The 24,348-nt window shown below is 38.2% G+C and overlaps 1 protein-coding gene across 6 annotated transcripts in view; it reads right to left on the reverse strand.

The window, feature by feature from the left end:
- The window catches only part of LOC122562422 (citron Rho-interacting kinase), a 221,739-nt gene that overhangs the window by 42,586 nt on the left and 154,805 nt on the right, over positions 1 to 24,348 (reverse strand). For 4 of the 6 annotated variants that reach the window (XM_088000146.1, XM_088000149.1, XM_088000148.1 and 1 more), the window contains exons 28-36: positions 20,168 to 20,272; positions 19,542 to 19,682; positions 18,274 to 18,381; positions 17,593 to 17,758; positions 8,477 to 8,641; positions 7,772 to 7,909; positions 5,923 to 6,103; positions 2,324 to 2,415; positions 814 to 915 (exon numbers count right to left, since the gene is read on the reverse strand). In XM_088000146.1, coding sequence (XP_087856272.1) covers positions 814 to 915; positions 2,324 to 2,415; positions 5,923 to 6,103; positions 7,772 to 7,909; positions 8,477 to 8,641; positions 17,593 to 17,758; positions 18,274 to 18,381; positions 19,542 to 19,682; positions 20,168 to 20,272 — 1,198 coding nt within the window. The remainder of the gene's footprint in view (positions 1 to 813; positions 916 to 2,323; positions 2,416 to 5,922; positions 6,104 to 7,771; positions 7,910 to 8,476; positions 8,642 to 17,592; positions 17,759 to 18,273; positions 18,382 to 19,541; positions 19,683 to 20,167; positions 20,273 to 24,348) is intronic. The other 2 variants (XM_088000150.1, XM_088000147.1) reach the window with 1 other exon arrangement.

Here is a 24,348-nt window from a genome sequence, read left to right on the forward strand (position 1 = left end):
AGTTAAAAGTCAACCATCATTCATGTATTCTCCATGGCAACACGTCTAGCAATCAGAAACCTACTTAACAACCAGTTAATACTCTCCTCTCATTTTGGTTTCCCCCTTAAAATTGGTATTCATTGCCAACATGCTGATGAGTGGAAGATGGAAAGCCTCAACAAAATGGGCCCTTTTTGAGCAATAGTCAAGTGCTGGCCTACCAAACAACTATCTTCTAACATTACCTATCAAACTGTCCTCTTTCCAAAAACATTTTAAAAAGTCCCATTCAAATTTTATGAATTCAGTTGTTACATATAATGTATACGGACATAACCTAACCTAGTTTTGACAGCCAGCCTCAGTAACAATGACCATGAAACCACCATCACTTATTGTAAAAACCCATTTGGTTCACAAATGTCCTCTAAGAAAGGAAATCTGTCATCCTTACCTGATCTGGATTACATGTAACTCCAGACCTGCTGCAATAGAATTATAGATCTGGTGCTGAAGGACAATTATGTTTTGACTTTGCTGGCAAAATAAAAAGTGTAAAACTACTGTTTTGTGCCTAGCACTTTTTTTAGTGTAAGCATTTTGCCTTCAATCAGGTGTCTCCTATAACAGACTTTATGACATCGTCCCTGTTTTGAAGAAAATGCAGGGAATAGCACTGCTGCTTGGAACAGTCTGGGGCACACTAATGCCAATAAGTTACCTCTTTAACATCCTTTCAGAACATCCATTTATAGTTATATATTTTATAGTTACACACTTGACATTATATTGATCTTTTTATTCCCTAAAGGTACTGCAGCCAAATCTTACCTGTTTTTGCAGTGTTTACAAGCTCAGAGGCTCCAACAGCTCCATGAACTGTCACATCTCCATCAGGCTGACATAGCTCAAACTCATCAATTGGTCTTTGCCCTGTTAAAAAGGGAAGGAAGAAACATTAGACTGCTTAATCTAACAGTATTGTTACTGGTGGAAACATCTCACTGTGTACAAAATCATTTCTCTAAAACATTTCTTTTCAGAACCTGAAAAACTGTGAAACCACTTACCTCCCTGTTATTTCATATACATTGAAGATAGCTATTATCAGGTAGCAACCCAATTAGACACACTTTCTTGCAAGTCATCAACAATTGCAATACCTGTTACAGCAAAACCAAATTCTGTAAGCCAGTTTGGTGATTTAAAAAAAAATCAGTTTAGACAAGTTTAATTCTTTGTTGTCACTCCTCACGGACTGCTTTTGTCCTTCTCATTTATTAATGCTAATAGTACTTATCAATGCTATTTGACCTAGAATTAGTTAGTCATATCCAACTCTTCCACATTTCACTTTTGGTCCGAAATCTTGATTCAATAGCAATGTCATTTCAGGTGTCATCTGTCTGGTTAAACTCTTATACGTATATTACTTAAAAAAAAGCAATAGATTTTGTGCCATTCCAGAAGGGTATTAGCCAGCTTTCAATGTACATTATTTGAACTTTGATATATAGGTGCCCCTCTATCTAAAATGAATTATTAGCTCCACTCTTTTCTAAACATGACTTTAGTGACCTTGGTAAAGAACCTAGCAAAATGGAATCATTCTGCTTTAACAACTGTCTTCTCAAGCTTGATTAAGGCTTCTGCACTGGATATTATCCTTATCACCATTTCAGAAGCTCTGTCCAATGCATTCACTTCAATCTTACTCCTAATAAAGTTTCATTCTCCTTGAAAATTTATTGTGTCTCCTTCTCTATCATGACAGTGATTCTAATTACCCCTCAAGCAATTAAACAAAAATCAATGTTATTAGAAAGTGCTCTTAACACCCAAATTATACAAGTTACCATCTCTTGACTAATTCATGATTGTTAGTAAGTACTAGGTTTAGTTTGACTGTGGATGTACTGGTCTCTTTGCTTTGGACTATGTAATTACCATTACCCCAAATATATCTAAAGACTTCAAATAACTATATGCTAGAATGGCTCAGAAGTGGTCCAAAATATGTCACACTTAAGTACATGTACTTCATCTCTAATAAGTCACAGACAATAACAGCAAGTCTCAAAGTTCAGGCATTTCCTGAAGTCACATTTTGTTTGTTGTCCCAATGTGACAAGAATAGTATATCCTTCATTTGTTTCATATTCATCCCAAATGTAGTCAAAGCATGATTTCTTGCACTGTTTGGTCAAAGTATATGTTAAGTCCCCTCCAAACCAATAGGAGATCACCAGGAATCAGAGCACTGGCCACAAGATGGTGCAGGTCTCACTTTGTAAACTAGATTAACATGTCTGAAAAGTTACTCAAAACATTTAATACCTACCATCTATTGTATCATTTTCATAAAGGAGAACTTTTGATCCTTCCAGGATAATATATTTGCGCTCCCAACCCTGTTGCCCTCGTTTTCCATTCCTGACAAAACAAGACACTATAATGAGGTGGTAGAATGTAGCACAACAGCCACATACTAAACAATTGTTTCGAACAAGCAGATCAGCAAATACTTCTACATGTGAAAGCCAAAGACACTGAATGAATTACAGCCTGGATCTACCCTCGACTATTTTCAGTCTTAAAGGTCCATTAGGAATCTTGAGCAGGAGGATAATGTAACATTAAAATAGTTTATGGTTTGGGGTGAAAGATGGTGATATCTGTTGAAAAACTATGCAATTCTTCTGCTAACACTCAGTCATTCCAATTTTCCACGTGAACATTTTTCTCATCATACTCGGAAATATAGAAGGACAACCCAAATTAAAATACTAAGGCTGTTACCTTACTTCTTAAAGAACTCTTGACAAATGCTTTATGTGATAAGATACTTAATCACGGGGGCTAGGACAATATCAGGTTAAATCCCTGATTTCTACTGAGGGAGTCAATCTATTGGGGAAAAGGAGAAGGGGGCAAAGAAAGTAATTGCCCTTGGTGTCCCTCGCCTGGAAAAGAAAGAGAAATGACTTGGACACCTTCCCTGACTGAAAGGAGCATGAATGTAGACATTAAGGGCAGACAAGTTCATTTCTTGCTGGCAACTGAAACAATCTGCCAACAGAGTCCAAACTCCCATATGAAGAAAATATAACTTGGACAAGGTGCCAATGGAAACATACTGGCCATGTAACAACTGTTTCAGGTGAGAGAGTGGGGTGGAGGATAGAGAAAAATTTGGGTAGAGGAAGGAATGTAATAGTATCTGAACACAAACATCAGCTTGAATTACCTGAAACCCAGACTGCCCATCGCATGTGTCAGCCGATAGTGCACCAAGAGGTGCAAATTGGTACTCAAAACCCAGGATTAACAGTTAGCCATGGTGGGAGAAAATAAAACTACTGAAGTCACTTTTGAAATGCCTCGTTTTATATCATCCTCTTATTGTTACAGCAGTAGGTAGGTATGTTGAGGTCTCTCTGGCCAAGACAGCAGAGGGCGATAGAGAGCAAATGGAGAAAATCAATTAAACTAACAGCATCAAAGATTATTTGCCTTTAAACAGTCTTCCTGTCACTCACATTAAAACACATCTTTTTCCCTATTTATAGAATTGTTTGAAGCAAATGGTTAACAGTTTTTAAACCATAATTGCTTGAAGTTTGTCTCAACTCTCTCTTCAGATCATGGAAAATGATAGCAAACGTAAATAAACTGGCGATGGTAGCTAAATTTAATACTGAATGATGTCTGTAAATTGATGAATTTGGCACAATTAAAAACACACAAGCTGAACATTCAGGTGCATTATAATGGATTCAAACTCCAGTTACAAGATGGAAATGTCCAGAAAGATATCCATTATAAATAAACTATACATGATTTGCCCATTACTTGCTATCACGAAACTGAATTTGGTTATATTAAAGCTTAACTTTTCCACCCCCTAGAACAGAAACACTTTTAAAGACTTGTGCAGTTGGCTAACCTAGAGGATTATGCACTCTGTAGTTTTTGGGATATAAAATACCGACATAAGGCTGGTGCATCAAATCGTTCATTAGTGTTTTGCAGTTAATTTGCATCCATTTAGCTGCATTCCCATTCTTTTATAAAAAGTTACTTTTATACTTTAATCTGATCAGTTATATTTTTCAGTCTCTCGTGTGTGTATTTGGGCTGCAGTGCCACAGACTGACACTCCAACATGCTGTCAATACTAATCCCGAGGGTCCTCTTGATAGTGTTGTAATTTTACAATTTCCCTCACTCTATTTTCTTCCTCTAATCCCAAACTCCTACAAGATACCAATGTCCCTGGTTATTTTTGCATGAGAAGAAAAAGACAAGATAATTTCTACAAAAGCAGAGGGTTAGGTTTATTATCCTAGCACCAGAGTCATGATGAATAGCTGCTCAAGAGTATTGCAGAAAGGAAGAAAAAAATGAAAGCTAACTAAATGTGCAGAGAGTCAGATTATGAAGTAGACTTTTAATTACAGTCACTCCCAGGACAGTCCCCAACTATTTTTGATGAACTCCTGTCCATGCAGTATGGTACCTGTGACTGTTCTGAAAACTTACACTCTTCTATTGAGGTGCTGGTCTAGAGCATGATGGTAAAATCCTGGTGTATGGCTCAAAATCAGTGGCCTCTGACTCAAGTTTTCAGAGTGATGTCTAGCAAGCAGTCATCACTGAGTGGAAGCATTTGAGAAAAATATTAATAATGTCATAGACTAAAGAATGGAATTGGTCTCACTGGTTTATGCAAGTCTGTCAAAGACAGTAACTATGCTCATAAAGATGTCATCCTTGCAATTGAAACCCGTGCTACCCTTATTTTTAAGTGAAACCAGAGTTGTGGCTTCTACTTGAGAAGTGTACATTGAACCAGACAATTAGAAGTCAGTGATCAGTTCAATATTCGTGGCATGGAATGCAGGAATAGACCAACCATCCCCTACAACCCTTTTGATTTATATAATACATGAGATAATATCTGTTGGATGGACACACAGATTTCATTCTGACCCCATTGATCTTTGAGGGTTGCAGCAATACTATAAGTTATTGTTCTTAGTGGGAAAGCTAATGAAACCGTTTGTTCTGTTGAGTAGTTTGTCATCATTTGTTAAATATATTAAGTTATGTTACAGATGGGCACTGTGGGGATAGGGAAGATGCTAGGGGTGTTATCTAGTCATGGACATTGTCTGCAGGTCTGTTTTCAGCAAAGGGATCTTAAAAATGTTGGTAAATCTGAGATAGTTGTTACATTGCCTGGTAATTCTGCTTGGAACTGCAGATAGAGTCACACACAAATAGTCCACTTCTGGTGTAATCAGATCTTCCTGGCATTCTTTGCTCAGTCTTCTTCCAACAGCCTCAAGGACAGAGGATCAATATTCAATGTTGAATTGCAGTCACTATGAATGGATGTATCAATCTTCAAACACTCCTAAATAGCAATCCTTCTGCTTATCCAAGATTCCACAAAGCTATGAGGAATGCTTACCAGAGCCCTCGTTTACATAGCTATACCCAAGCAATAAAACTACTCTACATTTTTTTGGTGCATCAATCTTGAGGACCTATAGTGCAAAGGAAGAAAATGAGAAAGAAGAAAGGCACAGAGAAAAACAGACAGAAAAGGAGAATGAATAAAATACGGACATAGAAATAAGAATAAAATTAAGAGTCATTATGCAAGAGAGATAAAGTACTGAGGAAACAAAAAGATGGCGAAGAAGTACTGATCTGAAACAAGCGGACAAAGAGAAAGAGGCAGACACATGTCATTATTTTCATCTGTGAGAAAGGTCACAGCATTTCAAATACTTTATTTGGGTTTTCCAAGGAAGAAATTCTCCCAAACCTTACATTCAGCTGCAATTTATTAAACAGATTTAGTGCTACCAAGTAAAAATCTATTTTGGTTCAGTTCATGATCGGGACACTGTCCCATTGAAGAATATTCACCTTGGAACCTTCATCCAGCCTTCCAGGTGCACATTGGCTGCTGGATCCTTTAGTTGCAAACCGGGGGAGTTCATTTTGTCACGGCAAAATGCTTTTGTGAAATGTGTAGCATATTCTGTGGGGAGCCCACATGTTGCTGGCAGGCAAGAGGAGCATTTAGGATGGCACATCACTTGACATTCTAGGTAAAATATACACATTTATTAATATCAAGTCCATATGTTCCACTTTAAACCCAATATTACTCTCAGTTTAACTCTCAAAAAAGATGGCGGCATTACTCTTGATGGGTGATTGAGTTTGATACTCAAGACTCATTAAATTAAGCTAAAATAGCACAGCTGGGAGTCATGCGAGTGACAAGGCCCAGTACCAGTTTCTTAAAACGTCTTAACCATAAGTCATTGAGTACGTGACAGCAAACATTCCATTGCCAGGTATAGATGCCATTGCGCTGGGTTTACCATCAAGAGGTAGGAACTGAACAGAAACTCTCAAGCAATTGCAGTGCTTTCAAGGAAATCCCCAACCTTTCTTTGTGATTTGAATACAATGGAAAAATATGTCGATGATTCTCCACAGGGATTGCCATGTTCTGAGGAGATGGTGGGGGAAAATGCGAAAAATATAAACAGATATGATTTAGATAAATAAAGGAAAATACTGCAGATGCTGGAAATCTGAAAAAACATGCTAGAGAAACACAGTACTTCTAGAATCTGTGCAGAGAGAAACAGAGTTTATGTTTCAAATCCAATGATTCTTCTTCAGAATGTATGATTTGTGAATGGACTTAAAAGCAAATCTCAAGCTATAGATGCAGACCTTTCCCAATGCAACTGAGGGGGAAAACAAAAACTTGTAGCATATCAAATATAAAAAGTTCACCTGACTAAATGAGATAATTGTTCCCTGCTGAAATTTCTGAACAGGTAATCATTAGTTTCCACTTAAACTGCAAGGTTTCGAATTATTTCTACAATATTGTAACCATTGATTCTATGTAGATCAAACACATTTCAACATTATTTTCAGCTCGACCTTGACTCATGCATTTATAAATGAGTAAAGTTGGTCTTAAAACAATGTGCCAATTGAAAAATCTGAACTACAGTAACCATGAGATCCAGAATGTTATTGCTCATGAAGGCATCAATGAGCAGACATTTAAAGAAAAATTCCAGATTCTGAACCTCTCTTTGTGGACCATTGAGAAGTTCACCAGAATCAAGAATTAGAAATGAATTTTTCTATTTCCTTATTGATGTTGCTTATTAGAATATTAGACTGCATGAAGTTGCATTTGTACAGCACATTTAACATGATTAAATATCCCAACGTATTTCAGAGAAGCAATATCAAACAAAGCCAAACAGAGATATTTTGACAGATAACCAAAGATTTGGGTGAAGGGCCTCATTTCAAGAAGTTGTGTTTAGGTGGGATATGGGTGAAAAAGGAAAGAAACTTAGAGAATTCCTGAGGCTAGGGCCAGACAACCGAAGGGACATTTATCTCGTGAGCAAAGAATGTTAGGTGAATAGGATCGTTATGATGACAGCAAGGTTTGTGAAAGTTCAGGTTTGTGGAGGATACAAAACTGGAGGGTAGAGAGAATAGCATTGGAACTGTCAATTCTGCAGGGTCAATAGGGAAATAAATAAGAAGAGAACACGTGTTAGAGATGGGTCAAAATAGCATGATAGTTATGAAGCTAATCCGATCTATTAGATTTAGAGTACTGCTGGGAGGTGACAAAAGTATCTGAACATTGGAATTTTGTTGACCAAGAGTATTCAGATTTTTTTTGTAAGTAGTAAAGAAATGTAATCCACCTATTCACTCCTACCTGCACATTTTGCTGCTTGACGACCAAAATGTACAGTGTCCAAGCAAACAGCACATTTTGTGGCCCTCATGTTCAGGCCAACTGTGAAACGATGAGGAATATTGTGGTGCATACGTTCCTTCAACTGCCGACCAAACTCTGTGGGGAAAGATAGAAAGGAGAAATGTGAGAACGGTTATTATGGGAGCAGTCAATCTCTAAGAATATTCCACTATCTGACTCCCAGATACATTACTCCATGCACTTCAACTTCACATCAGAATACATCATCCTTCCAGCTACATCAACATTCTGTGCCATTGCTTTTCACAACTTTTACACATTGTATTGATTATCCAATTCCGAGAAACATTTTGACATTTCCCAGTTTTGGCTGAAGCATTAGTTTAGATGTAATGAGATATTGAAACAATGAATATGAAACAATACCCCTTTCACAGGATTGAATCTAGAGAGGTTGAGAATCACTGGCCTTCAAAATAATTAACTAAAATTTACATAGTGCTTCTTGTTACATTTGGAGTAATCATATTCTGCAAAATCCATCATGTAACAACAGAAACTCCTCAACTGAATTGTTGATGCATCTGAGGATCGTAAGCTGAGAATGCATTTAACCTGAGCTTCAAGTACTTTCTGATATGGGCTTTTCTTAAGTTTATATTTTAATTAGGATTACATCTGCTTCAACCAACACTTCCTCACCTTCAGAAGTGGAGGACTCCTTTCTGTGGCCAGAGGGAGGAGCTAGCAGGGTGATGGGATTTGGTTGGTGCTCTGGGGAATGTACAATAGCAGACATAATGATCTGGTGTCTGGCTGTGGCTGGTGTAGATTGTGGCTGATGATCCACTGTTTTTAGATGAGCAGCTAAAAGAAACAAAATAGGAAAAAGGTGCAGAGGTTAAAAACAACAATATTGCCAAAGATAGGATCATTAGTAACAGAGTGATTGTAAATGCAGTGACAGAGACAGACCATACTGGAGGTAGATAATTTATTTGTGTTAGCATCCATGTACCAACTCTTATTACGAGGAGAAAGTGAGGACTGCAGGTGCTGGAAATCAGAGTTGAGAGTGGGCTGCTGGTAAAGCACAGCAAGTCAGGCAGCATCCAAGGAGCAAGAGAATCAATGTTTCGGATTCAGCTCCTCTCCCACTCCACACAAGGACATGCAGGTCCTGGGCCTCTTCCACTGCCACACCCTAACCATCCAACACCAGGAGAAAGAACACCTCATCTTCTGCCTTGGAACTCTCCAATCAGACTGCATCAATGTGGACTTCACTAGTTTCCTCATTTCCCCTCCCCCCCTCGCCAACTTCCAGTTCCAACCTTCCAATTTTGCACACCCTCATGACCTGTCCATCTTCCTTCCCACCTATCAGCTGCATCCCCTCTCAGACTTTTCACCATTACCCCTACCTCCATCTACCTATCGGATTCTCAGCTTACTTCCTCCTCCCACAGCCCCATTCCCCCTTCCATGTAGCACTCTACCCCCTCGGCTCACAAGCCTCATTCCTGATAAAGGGCTCTTGCCCGAAACATTGATTCTCCTGCTCCTCGGATGCTGCCTGACCTGCTGTATTCTTCCAGCACCCCACTCTCAACAACTGTTATTACTGTCTTGCACAAACTGAAGCTCATAACCATGACTATAGAAAGAGTCAGATAAACCAAAGTGCTTTGAGAAATCTGGTAGCCTTGAAATGTACTACATAGATACAAACCTTTTCTTTATGTAAGGCAAAGAATGCATCCCTGCAAAAGAAAATTCTAAACATCATTGCCAGTTGAAAGTATGAGGATTATCGGAACCTTGTAAATAGAGTTAAGTTTTTAAAAAAGTATTGAGGCACTAGCGTCCAAAGTACTGTACACATCTGATGGCCACAGTACATTTGCCTGACTGTTCATTATTTATTATGCACAAATAGAAGTTCACTGATATTCCTCTGGCAGCTAGATTTCTTCTCTATTTCAAAGGAGTCCTCTTTCTTCCAGTACATCAGTTTATCCATGCTTAGTGCAGGTCACTCTATTGTTTTTTTCAGCGAACAGTGTTGCGCTTTCTTCAGACTGAGGACCCCATACATTTGATGAGCAAAGAAAATAAGTTATTAGTACAAGCCATGAGGAACCTTCTGGATAAATGTTAGTCAATAGGAAAATACTTCAGATGAAAATCATAATCATATCACAGAAGGTAGCTATTTCGCCCATTCTCTTTTGAAAAATAATTTAAACTATTTCCACTCTTTTGTTCTTTTTTCCATAGACAAGTAATGCTTCTTTTTCAAGCTTCATCGATTCCCATTTGAAAGTTATTGTATCTGCTTCCACCACTTTTCGAGAGCATAACAATTTGTGTCTAAAAATGATTCATGTCACTTTGCATCCACACCAGATTCCCAAAATCTGCTTTGGTAGGATAATGGAGTGTTTAAAATATCTATTTTATATCGAAAATGACTGAGTTGGCTGAACCACAGGTTAGGTTTTAAAAAGACTGGCAACAGGAGAGTGTGGGTGAGGTGAAAAATCAGACAGGCAATGAAATACAGAGCTGACTGATTGAAGCAGCTCTCGGAGCACAAGATTCTAAAGATTCACAAACCCTCTGAGTAAAACAATTTTTCCTTATTTTAGTTCTAAGTGGCTTTCTCCATATTTTAAAATCAAGTCCTCTGGTTCTAGACTCCCCAGCTAGGGGAAACATTTCATCTTCATCTGCCTTGTTGACTCCCTTAAAGCATTTTGTACAGGTTTCAGTTAGATCATTTTTAAGTCTTTGAAACTCTCGAGGATACAGGTCTGTTTCTCCAATCTCTCTTCCTAGTTTGGTGAACCTTTCTTGGACTCAGTCTATGGCATTTATAACCTTCTCAAGGAAATGTTGCTAAAACTGCATGTAGTACTCCAGGTGCAGTCTAACCAAATTCAATACAGTTGAATCAAGACTTTGTTATTCCCGTACTCAAAATCACTTGCAGTAAAGGCTAACAAACCGTTAGCCATCCTAATAGCTTGCTGCACCGAAATGTCAATCTTCAGTGACTTATTTACAAGGATATTCAGGTCCCTTTATACATGTACACTTTCTAACCGACTACCACATAAGAAATATTCTGCAGATCTGTTCCTCCAACCAAAGTTGATAGCCACCACAGTTTTCCACATTAAATTCTTCCTGCCATGTCCTTGCCCAGTCACTCAGTCTATCCAAATTCTCTTGAAGCTGCTTTGCATCTTCCTAACAGCACACACTCCTACCTAGCTTTGTATCATCCATGATGCACATATTCCAGGACAAAATCATTGACATGTATTGTAAACTGCAAGGGGTACCAACAGCAGTCTCTCGAGTTGTCTTTCTGGTGTCATGGGCCTCTGAGATCAAAGTGCAGTAGTGACTTCAGGAACCGAAATCAATGCCATGATCATATTGGAACGCTGATCACTGTGCATGGAATGTTGGAGTGGCTGCATGCACACAGCTTAGACAGAGCATTGGCTCCCAAGCACTGATCCTTGCAGTACTTCACTAGTCACAGCCTACCAATATGAGAATGACTTATTTACTGCTACTCCATTTTCTGCTTGTTAGTCAACCCTTAATCCATACAAGTAAATTACCTCTTATTCCATTTTGCTCCATCTTACTTTGCAGAATTTTATCAATTCTGAAACTTCAAGTATACTACATCCACTGACTCTTCTTGGCCAATTCTGTGTGTAATATTCTCAGAAAACTTCAACAGGTTTGTCACACTATTTCCTTACACAAACCCATGCTGACTGCACTCAATTAGACTATTATCCAAGTGTCCATTTACAACATTCTTAATAATAGATTCTAGCATTTCCCTACTATTGGTGTAAGGCCCGTAGTTTTGTCTCTCCATCTCATATGATGACATTTGCTACCTTCCAATCTGGAGCAACGTACTAGAATCTAAATAATTTTGGAGATAATCACCAATGCATTGGACATCTCCATTGCCATCTCTTGCAACACTCTGAGATGTAGAATGTCAAGTCCAGGCAGGAGGGGTGATGTTTTTCAGCCTTCAGTTCTGCAAAATTTTCCAAAGTAACCTTCTAATCAAGTCTAATTGCCTTCAATTTCTCATTCTCCTTAATCTTTTGAAACTCTAATTCTGGGCAATTCCTTTTCTCCCTCAGTGAAGATACACACAAAACAATCACTTAACCTCTCTTCCAATTCTCCATTCCCCATTATCAGCAGAATCAGAAGAATTGAAAATAGATCCACGTTTGTCTTAGCCAAAAGTTCCCTTATCACATACCTACAGAAGATTTTGTAGTCGTCTTAAAATGTTTTCTGCTAGATCACTTTCATAATCTAGTCTCCCTTTCTTTATTAATTTTGTGATCCTCCTTTGCCATATTCTAAAATTCTCCCAATTTTCAGGTTTATCATAATCTTTGGCAACTTTACCAGCTTTTTCTTTTAAGTATTGGAACACAATTATAGATTATGAGAATTGGGAAGTGCAATAGTTCAGATATCACTGGGTTGAAGAGATTTCTAATCATGTGATTTATTTGAAAAAGTCATGAAAGAATCAAGGAAAGCTAGGTTTTTTTGCCATTTACTGGAAAAGTAAATAAATTCAGTGAGAAAGATTTTAAAAGTGAATTAAGAAATCACTTTATGGTCTCAATTGCTAGACAAACAGACTGAGTTTTGGAAGAGGCTGAAGATTTCTAGCAGCAGCCTCTGGACTTTTGCTTTCAATGCAGCCAATGTCAATATTAGAAATGCGAGTCCCTTCAAGGGCTAACCAGAGCAGCTCCAGAGTTGAAAGAGTTGGGTTCCCCCCCACCAGGAATTGGTCTCTGGACAGGGAAAGGATCCATAATAAAAAGGTGGAATTGTTTGCTGTGTTAAACTACATATATTTACAATAAAATTGCTGTAAATCTCGGAAATTGCTGCCTAATTTAACAGAAGAATATCAGTCTATTAGGCATCAGATTGGGAAGATGGAAAAGAACCTCCAACTGTAAATAGCAAATTCTGCATCTCCTGAGAAGTGGAAGTCAGAAGGAACCAGGGAATTGTTGGAGAGCTTGCAAAGAAAGGAACTCTCTCTCGAAACATTTTTGAAACCTTCAACTTTAAGGGTTCATAACTATTTCTAGAAGAATCTGAAATCTGGTTCAAAGATCTTCTATTACACTGCAACCAACAATTGGACTGTAATGACAGTAAATCAAAGGAACTGTGAGAATCCATTCTACCTTCTGCACCCAAATCCTTCACTTACAAATATGTTGTTTCACTTTTGCTTATTTTATCCCACTCGTAATAGTGCTGCAGAACTTTGCTGTCTTTATTGGTGTGTGAACGTGTGTGAACGTGAGATAAAGGAAAATACAGTTTAACCCTGCAAATGAACTTAAGTTGATAACTGGTTTTGCCACTTGTTCTAAGATTATACTTTTGTCTTTACTAAATGTACAAATTTTCAGTTAAACGAAGAAACCTGTGAAAGTATCTTTTGTTCTAGATAATAGTATCGAGGAGAAACAAATTTGACCATTTTGACGATTAAATAAAACATCCACACTTTAACATTCACGGCTCGTGGAGGATTCACAGCACTGTGGGTGGCACGGTGGCTCAGTGATTAGCACTGCTGCCTCAGAGCCAGGGACCTGGGTTCAATTCCAGCCTTGGGTGACTGTCCGTGTGGAGTTCGCATGTTCTCCTCGTATCGGTGTGGATTTCCACTGGGTGCTCCAGTTTTCTCTCAGTCCAAAGATGTGCAGGTTAGGTAGATTTGCCATGTTAAACTGCCCACGGTATCCACAGATGTGCAGGTTAGTTTCTTTTTTATATTAGATTCCCTACAGTATGGAAATAGGCCCTTCGGCCCAACAAGTCCACACCGACCCTCCGAATGGATTAGACACAGTAAATGCAGGGTTACAGGGATAGGGTGAGGGCTGGATCTGGGTGGAATGGTCTTCACAGCGTTCATGTGGACTCGACGGGCTGAATAGCCTTTTTCTGCACCGTAAGGGATCCTATGACTGGGGCTTGATTTTCCAATGCACTCCTCCTGCCAGAGTCATAACATAATCTTATACAATAGAATAGGGTGGTTTCAAGGTTTTCTTCATTTTAGATTCAATAATTTGATGTTATTACAAGGTGAAAAAGATTAAAAAGGTTGTTGCTATTGCAAATGTTGCGAAAATGCTAAAATTAGTTGCGCAGGATCCCCTTCAGCCACAAAAATGAGCCAAAACCTGCAGGATATATGGCCTGTAAGGATACTGGTCCAAAACAAAACCAATTGCTTTGTAATATATGCATTCTGTCATCATTCTAAAAACCACATAGCCAGCAAACTTTGCTTGAATTTACAGGTCGGAATTTACAGATGTTTATACTCCATTAGAACCTTTGCGTACTCTTCCCCATCTCACCCTATCGGGATATTCTACTCTTTTCTCCCTCAAGCTCTCTCTTATGCTATGCATCAATACTCAGTGTGGTAGCAAATCCCACATTCACACATGACAATCACCAGTATCATTTTTCCTATATTTTTAATTGGTTTCACAGTAACCATATTACATTTATGACCCTTAATAGACTCCTGCACAAGTAGAGAAATTTTCTCTACGTCTAATCTATCAAATCCCTTCCTTATCCATCAGGCCACTCTTCAGCCTGCTCTTTAAAGGAAGACAACAGATTCTATTTAATTTTTCCTGATCACTATCATCTCAATTATGGTATTATAATTTTAAATCTTGACAGCATCTTCTCCAACAGCTTTTTTGCTAGATGGAGGCCAGAATTGTGCATAGTACTAAGCTCTCACTAAAGTGCTATACAACTTTAACAATTTGTTTGCTTTTCACTCTGTTCCTCTAACATAATTCTTTGAAAGTAGAGTTGCAGGTAAATAGGGTAGTGAAGAAAGCATTTGGCATGCACATCTTTATTGGTCAGTTCACTGAGTTTAGGAGTTAGGATATCATGTTGTGGCAGTACAGGATATGAGTGACACCACTTTTGGAATACTGCCTTCAATTCTGGTCTCCCTGCTACAGGAAGGATGTTGTGAAACTTGAAAGAGTTCAGAAAAGATTTTCAAGGATGCTGTCTGAACGGTGGGTTTGAGCTATAGGGAGACTGAATAAGCTGGGGCTACTTTCTTTGGAGTGTCAGATGCTCAGAGGTGATCTTTTCAAAGTGTATAAAATCATGAAGAGCATGGATAAGGTGAGTAGCCAAGGTATTTTTTTGGGTGGGGAGTCCAAAACTAGAGGGCATAGGTTAAGGTGGAAAAAAAAGGACCTGAGAGGCAATCTTTTCGCACAGAGAGTGGTGCAATATGGAACGAGCTGCCAGAGGACGTGATGGAGGAGTGTACAATTACGATATTTATAAGGCATCTGGAATGGGCTAGCTGGGCTAGATACATGGTCAGTGTGGACAAGTTGGACTGAAGGGTCTATCTCCCTGCTTTACAACTATGACTCGAACCGCAGTGCTTTGTTCATCATTTTACATATAAGTAACATCAGAAGTATAAGAACTCGGAGGGGTAGGCAATTCAGTGTCTTGAGCCTGCTCTGCCAATTAATACAATAATGGCTGATCTCATCTTGGCTTCAACTCCACTTTCCTGCCTGCTCCCCATTACCCTTTTACCTATTACTAATTAAAAATTGTTTTTCCTTCTTAGATTTATTTTGTCCTGGCATCCACTGCACTCTGGGGTTGTGAATTCCAAAGCTTCATCCTCCAGTGCAAGAAATAACCCCTTCTCAACTACGTTTTAAATTTGTCATCCCTTAGCCTACAATTATGACTTCTAGATTGTCCCACAAGGGGAAATATCCACTGTCTACTTTGTCTGCACCCTTTGACATTTGTACACCTTAATTAAATCTTTTCTCATTCATCTAAACTTCTTGCAAGTATAAACTGAAACTGCTGAATCTCTCCTCATAAAACAAACCCTTCAGCTCTAGAATGAGCGAATCTTCGCTGAACTGCCTCCAATATCCCTTCTCAAGTAGGGGAACAAAACTGTAAGCTGCAGCCCAGATGTGGTCTCAACCAATGCCTTGTACAGTTTCAACAATACTTCCCGAATTTTATAGTCTATTCCGTTAATAATAAATGCTAAAATTCTATTACCATTCTTATTACCTCCTGTACCTGTGACTAGCTTTCTGTGATTCACGCACAAAGACACCAGATCCCTCTGCACCAAAGCATTTTGAAGTTTATTTCCATTTAGATAATAAATTGCCTTTTAATTCTTCCAACCAGATGGATCACTTCACATTTATCCACATTAAATTCCATCTGGCAAATTTTGGTCCATTCACCTTATTTATCAATATCCATTTGTAAATTTCTTATTACATTCAACGTATTCTCCGACATATTTTAGTGCCATCTATAAAGCTGGCTACATTACATTCTACTTCTGGATCCAAGTCATTAACATAGATTGCAAATAATTGAGACCGGAGGACGGAATCCTGTGACACCCAACTAGTTACAGCTCATCAACCACAAAAAGAACCATTTATCCTGACTGTCTGCTTTCCTCTGCCAATCCTCTATCCAAGCTAAGATATTATCCCTAAGCTCATGTGATCTTACCTTGTTTATTAACCTTTCAACCGCCTTCTGGAAGCTATTTACATTTACAAGATCTCCATTATCTACTTTGTTTGTTATATCTTCAATGCACCCTAGCAAATTAGTTATACATGATTTAGGCTGTATAAAACCATGCTGACTCTGATGGAGTTTGCTTTCACTTTCCATTTCATTATATTATATGAGCATTTTTCCAATCCACTGAAACTTTTCCAGAATCCAGGGAATTTTGGATTATTATAACCAATGCATTCACTGTCCCTGCTGCCACATCCTTTAAGACCCTGGGATATAAGCTGTAAGGCTCTGGGGACTTGTTTACCTTTAATCACAATAGATTGCTTAGTCCTTTCTCCCTCCCCAAGTGATGGCAATTGCTTTAAGTTTCCCCCTTTTCTATAACCTTTGCATTACCTGTTACTATTAGGATGGTGTCTCCTCCTCCTTGAAGCTGAGCCAAATCTTGGTTTAGTGTCTATACCATTTTTATGTTATGCATTATTAACTCGTCAATCACATCCTCTAAGGGACCAACATTCACTTTAGCTACTCTTTTCTACTTCATACACTTATAGAAATTTTTGCTAAGCAACCTGACAAACTATAGTAGACTGACACACAATGCCTTTCCAGTTTGAATAAAAGGAGATACCTGGAAACCTATATTAAAATAACTCTAACTTTTGGCACACTTCACATCATTATCAAATCATTAAGATTGGCTTGTTTTTGAAAACAAACAGCTGATAACATTTGAAGATTATTCCAAAGATTTCTTAGCTTTAAGAATGCCATCTTACACAGAGCTGAATCCAGACTTGTACTTACTTTTTATACTAACGGCAGGGTTTCTTTTTCTTACAGAGCTATAGAACTACCTTTCAGAATAAGAAATAGCAGTGAAAAGTACAAACAAATGTATTAATATTTGCAAGGCTCAGATCTGCAATAAAGTTACCAACAAATGCATTTAATAAGCACACAAAAAAATAGAATTCCTTTCATCTTTGGGTTATTAAGCTGTTCTCCACATTTGCTCACGTTTTCTTAAATCCTAATGCTTGTTACCAGGTCTCATATCAGGCTGTTAATATGCAACTAAATCATTACATGAAACACAAGTTGGTTGTTGCCACCTCAAATGCTCTTACCTTCCTCCCGCACACATTTCAGCTCTACACGGATTTTCTGCAAGGCATCTTCTAGCTCCATGTTTCGACATCTCTCCTTATCTAAGGCTACTTTCAGGTCATTGTACTGCATGGGAATCTGGACAGGCAGAGAAGGGTCTTCACGCCGGCGCCCAAATAAACTCTGCTGACAAGAAACAAATGTAGTCTTTATTATCAAAATACTACAAATGCAGTATTTCTTAGCTATGCTAAGAAACTAAATTTTCACAACTCTATGAATTCATTGATGATTTAGGATAATTTACCTAATCAAATGCACCACCCAGAGTTCATGATCAGAAAAAAAGCAGAATCTCAGAAACTGCTTTATCATCGCCTCTCAGTCACAGGGGCTGTGCAATGGGATAACATATTTGAGTGAAAATAGTCCACTCTTTTAAGATCTTCCTGAAATACATCTAAATTTAGGCTAGCTGTAGTTTTACTCTCTCCACATAATATTGAAGAGTTCAGCATGTATCCTGTCAAACAAAATTAATTTTGTATCCAGACAAGTAAGCATTCAAGTAACCCAAACTGTATATATCAAGGTTAAGACAACAAAACCCAGCAGCTTACTCAATAAATTTTGAACCAGCATGATTGTGTAGGTGTTGTGAATGGAATTAAAATGTTGACTTTACATTGACATTTAACTACCTTTTTCTTTTTAATTGGTGGATCCATCTTTGATTGTAGGAAATCAATCAATTTAGACTGTTGTGTGATGGTACCTTCCAGCTTCACTCTATCATGGGAGAATACCATCTGTGGAGATAGAATGGCAGATATTGAATTTAAGCTTCTATTTTAACAAGTACTGTAAATTCTAGGCCTATTCATCAAGAACAAGTTTCTGCAGATCTCACTCCATATTACAAACAAGGTTATTCAATTAACTTCCTGCTGGATGACATGCAGATTTTGGCTCAAAAACGTCAGAGTTGATGATGCAACTACTCCTACAGGTGTATACACACTTTAGGACAGAAATGACAAACTGCAGATCTTTAAATTCCAAAATCACACTTAACAAGGTAATGATAACAGAACTAAAGTCTGGAAATGCTGAACAAACTCAGCAGATCTGGCAGCATCTGTTGAGAGAGTTAATGCTTCAAGTCAGACATGCTCTTCTTCAGAAGAGGTTTTGAACGAGTCATATCAACCTCAAACAATCTGTTTCTCTGTCTACAGATGCTGCCAGACCTACTGGGTTTCTCCAGTATTTTCCTTTTTTTTCCAGATTACTTATTCCCCCATCCCAATCCCCACTATGCCACTGAAGAATACAGATCTGAATTCCATTGGTACCTGTGCACAGGAACATTATCGGATTGGTGGATTTGTAAATTAGAGCGCTGTGCCATCAGTGGCATACCTGCTGTTGCCACCTCTACCATTCTGTAGTTGTGCAAGATGTCGAGTGCATCACTCATAAATGACCCAATCAAGGCCCTTAAGTGGGCGTTTCAATCGTGTACATCCAACACGACCACTATCCCAAAGCTGAACAGAAGGACAAAGCCAAAATTGTGAAGTCTTATGTTCTTATTTTTAGCTACAAAGTAGTGTTGAGTAAATTATTATTACATTTTCATTAAACATTTTCAGTACAAGTTGCAGAAACAGGTGTGAAATCTCATTAATTTAATAAATTTATTCGACTAACCTTTTCCCAACAGGTGCTTGTGCACTATAGCAAATGCCAAGTTTATAAACTCAAGTGCAACTTAACCACTGGACATCAGAACTTAATCCTTTCAGTTATACTGATCTATGCTGAAGACCGCACTTCTGTGCTTTAGCTACTATATAGGACAAAGTCAATAGTTTCCACCTCTATTTGTTTTGAACTGCTTTTATGTGCCTTCTGTCAGTCACCACATACTAAGAGCGATCCAATTTTCTATTTCATTAACTCTCACCTGCATGTTTGCAATCTGGTATTCCAAATCACTCTGCTCAGTCTTCAATAGGTCAGCCTGGTCCAGGGCTTCCTGCAGTCCTTGAGTCAAGCGGAAGATATGTGTTTTATGCATATCTAGCTGCTGCTGCAGTTTAGTTTGCTAAGAAAAATGAAGAATCAGAAGTTTTGGAACATATGACAATATGAAGGGAGATGAAAGAACATTAACTAATCAAACCAAAACCAAATCTCAATCTGAGTCAAAGCCCAAAAGGTCTCTCAGTGTTAACAATTCTTGCAAATACAGAACTATCAAGGTGTTTTAATTTCTGCTCAGTAATAGGTATAGCAGACTAGATGCTATGTTCCATGAGTTATTAACAGAAGTAAAAATGCTCATCCTGTACTTTTAATTGGTGTGCTGCCATAGACACAGGCTCTACTGCCTTTAAAAGACACCCTTCTCCTTTAACCTTTCATACCAAATCTTATTTTGATACTCCATCAAAGTAGTAAAATTTCAGACGCAGCATAAAACAGCACAAATGTAATTCCCAGCATCCAAATAAATCAAGAATTTTACATAAGAAAAACATTTTATCGAGGAATAATCTGCTATTTTGAATGATCTGATATTTGCACTACCTCCTCAATCAGTCTGTGTTTCAGTTCTCGCTCAGTTTCTAATTTCTGCTGAAGGCCTCGTGCATTCATCTCCAGCATAGTGTGCTTTTTCTCCAGGTCACTCAGCTGTAAATGAGAATGGATTAAAAACCATTCAAGTGAAAAATATTGCATTTCTAATTAACAATATACTGCATCAATGATATTGTGCATTCAAGAAAGATAACTAATTCTATCATTAAAGCTAATTAACTTTCAAAGTAATTGCCAAATTAAGAACTATGTACTGATATATCATGTGGTCATTCTTTCTGAGGGGACAATGTCAGGTCCTGAGGGTTAAGGCAGGGTATTAGGTCCTAGGTAGGGTGGGAGGAATTATTTAGTTTGATGGCAGAGGATTGGCAAGTCTCAGGCAGAGAGGTGGTCTGGGGACAGTAATGGGTCTGCGAGATGTGGTGAGTTGATGGGGTCAGTTACACAGAAGTTAGATAGTCTAGGCTTTTAATTATCTAACTTTTGCAAGGTAGCAATTTGCTTAACTGCAATGGAACTCTCTAAATTCTCCAAGTTAAACAGATATGTTGAGGACTCCAGGCATAAATTGGAATATGCAAATTTTCAGGTCTTTCCTTCAGAGTCTGATATGTTGGGAATTCCACAGGGTCCAAACACAAATCCCACATGTGATGCAGAAATAATGTTCCCCACCCATTATTAACTAAACCTCAATGTTATCTAGGTCTTGCTGCATATAGACATGGGCTGCTTCAGCACCTATGGAGTTGGGAACATTGCTGAACGTTGTGCAGTCAGAATTTCTAACTGTATAATGGAGCGAAGATCCCTTATAAAGCAGCTGAAGGTGATTGCGTCTCAGATACTATCCCAAGGAACTCATCCAGTGACCAGATGGGACGGAGATAATTGACAACAAATAACATCTTCCTTTGACTCCAACAGGCGAAGAATTCTCTCTCGCTGATTCCTACTAACACCGGTTTTGGTAGAGCTCCTTGATGTCAAATGCTGTCTGGATGCCAATGGCAGTCTCTCTCACATCACTTCTGGGGTTCAGTTCTTTTGACCATATTTAGACCAAGGCTTTAACGAAATCAGAAGCTAGGTGATCCTAGCAAAACCCAAACTAAGCACTAATGAGCAGATTATTAGAGTATGTTTAATAGCACTCTCAAAATCCATCCAATCACTTGGTTGACAATTGACAGCAGACTGCTAGGGCAGTAACTGGCTGGATTGGATATATGTAAGCAATTTTCCTTATATAATGAAAAAGACATTTGATATGCTTGCCTTTATTGGTCAATGTATTGAGTATAGGAATTGGGAGGTCATATTGGGGCTGTACAGGACATTGGGTTAGGCCACTTTTGGAATACTGTGTGCAATTCTGGTCTCCCTGCTATAGGAAAGATGTTGTGAAACTTGAAAGGATGCAGAAAAGATTTACAAGGATGTTGGAGGGTTTGAGCTATATGGAGAGGCTGAATAGACTGGGGCTATTTTCCCTGGAGTGTCAGAGACTAAAGGGTGACTTTATAGAGGTCTATAAAATCATGGATAGGATAAATGGACAAGGTCTTTTCTCCAGGGTGGGGGAGTCCAAAGCTAGACAGGTTTAAGGTGAGAGGGGAAAGATTTAAAAGGGACCTAAGGGGGGGGGGGGGGGGAATGGAGTGAGCTGCTAGAAGTTGTGGAGGAGGCTGGTACAATGAAAACATTCAAAAGGCATCTGGATGGTATATTAATAGGAAGGGTTTAGAGGGATATGGGCCAAATGCTGGCAAATGGGACTAGATTTATTTCTGATATCTGGTTGGCATGGATGAGTTGAACCAAAGGGTCCTGTTTGAATGCTGTGCATCTCTATGACTCTGTTTTATGGCCAGTCAAGCTGGGTACCAAACATTTCAAAAGGTCCTGGCATGGGAAGTAAACCCAGATTTTCTGGCTCAGACATAGGAATGCGTCTACTGGGTGACAAGACCTCCTCTATGTAATTCTATGCAAATATTAAATGATGACATCTGATGTCTTTTCCTGCTCTACCTACATGCCCAGAAGAGGGAGCTACAATGCATTAGTGCTGTGAAGATGAAGTCAGTTACGTCCACAGTAAGCCACTCTTTATCATATGCTATTTAAATGGAATATTTAATAAATCTTTGTTCAAATTTCAAATAATTAATATGACTTTCAAAAAGCATTATATTGGAACATTCAACTTCCATGTTAAGTATCTTTCTACATTTTATTGTTTCACCATCATGTGCAACATTATGTTCTGCTTCCAATGTTAGATGCAGCATTTGTAGATAACTTGAAAGGGAAGAATATTGCAATTTAAGTTCAAGTGTGTATATATTAAAACAAGAGATATTAAAATCATTTGCACCAAATACCAATTACAAGTTGAAATGAGAGAATTTCCTTAAAATTTTATATAAAACCAACTAGGGAGGATGGCCAGAGGAACCAAGAAGAACATTCATATGTTTCTTAATCTCATTATGATTCATTGGTTTATGAGAATACAATCATTCCTACTAAATAAAAAACACTAAGTCTTAAATAGTATGTTAAGATAAAATCTACAATGTATTTAAAGCTCAAAATACTTTTCAAGAAGCTGACCACATCTTAGTGCATGAAAACATACTACAGTAGTGCTGGTTGTTTTTTAATTCCTTAAGTGTTTGCATTTCTGACAGAACAACTTATGCAAATATGTAATGAAACACACTAATGTAATGAGTCAGTGACGAGGTGATGCTTCAGATCTTGAGCTTGACAGATTAATTTATTCAATTGTGAAATCTTATTTTCCTTAGAGTAGTATCCTATTTCATATTATTGAATAGAATCTCTGTAATGCAAGACGAAAAATAGGTGTTACCAATGAGCTTGTCTGATAACTTAATCAATCTTTTCCTTCATATCAAGCCAGCACATTCACATGAACATGTATATTTGGACTACAACAAATCTTCCCCAAACTCCAACAGTATTCAAGGCGTCACTTTCTATTGTGAGATATTATTGTTAGGCTTATGATGTAAGTTATAGGACAGCTAGAAAATAATGAGACAACGCAAATTTCATTTAACCATTTTTTTTTGTAGAGGGTATGCAAGTTTCTCTTTCAAAGGACAACGGAGGAAGTAATCAGCCTATTCACAACATTACACATGGCTGACAAATTTTCAGTGAAGAAACGGGGTGGGGGCAGAAAGAGGGCAGGGACAACGAAGAAAACTTCAATTCTTAATTTAAGTACCGAATAAAGTACCCAAATTTCTAACGTTGACCTAAATAATATCACAGCCCAAGTGGACTGCACATTGATATCAGCTAGAGCTCTGATCACGTCAACTAATATTTGAGAAAGAGACACTCGAGTAGCCAGAGAGAGATAGCTGTTCTGTAGGTAAAGGCAGAAATTTAGATGCTGCTCACACTACCAAATCTCTTTCAATATCTTGTGATGAAATCTATGTTTTGTTCTCATTTTGTTTCATCGGACATAAGTTGGATAGTTTCAAAGTCAAAATTTATTCAAGTGTGCATGGATCTTTTTAAAACAAAAAAAAAGAGTTTTACTCCTGCAACAAGGCTATGTCCCTGCCTATCTGGCTTCTTCTCTATTATGTCTCTCTCCGTTCCCATTATCAGAGTTCTTGAAGTTCTGTCTTCTCTCCTACAAAACACCTGCTTCAGATCAAAGATTTTCTTCACTCATCCTCCAATCCTCTCAATCTTTCAGATGATACTGCTTTATTTCCAGTCAACACATATTCAATGCTCGCAAATTCCTGACTACTCAAAATAATGAAAACTTTGTTTCTGCCAAGTCTAACCAATAGTCAGCTCATTTCCTGCAAGTTAAGGCTGCTCTGAGTTCACTTACTGAGATACTTAGTCTTCAAGGAAGAGTGTGGTGCTGGAAAAGCGCAGCTGATCAGGCAGCATCCGAGGAGCAGGAGAATCAATGTTTCGAGCATAAGCTCTCCATCAGCTCCTCATCTTTCTACCATACTTACTCTTCCTTATCTCAGAATGAAACTCCAACATCGGCAAAGCTGACTCCAGAAGCCTGTGTGCACTTTCATCACAAACACAAAATCAACAGCACTTGAATAAGGGAGTTGCGTAACTCAAGGTTACTATATAAGAGCTCCTAG

The sequence above is a fragment of the Chiloscyllium plagiosum genome, unplaced genomic scaffold, assembly GCF_037043375.1.
Source record: "Chiloscyllium plagiosum isolate Xiang-an unplaced genomic scaffold, Cpla_swu_hap1 HiC_scaffold_24, whole genome shotgun sequence".
Classification (NCBI taxonomy): domain Eukaryota; kingdom Metazoa; phylum Chordata; class Chondrichthyes; order Orectolobiformes; family Hemiscylliidae; genus Chiloscyllium; species Chiloscyllium plagiosum.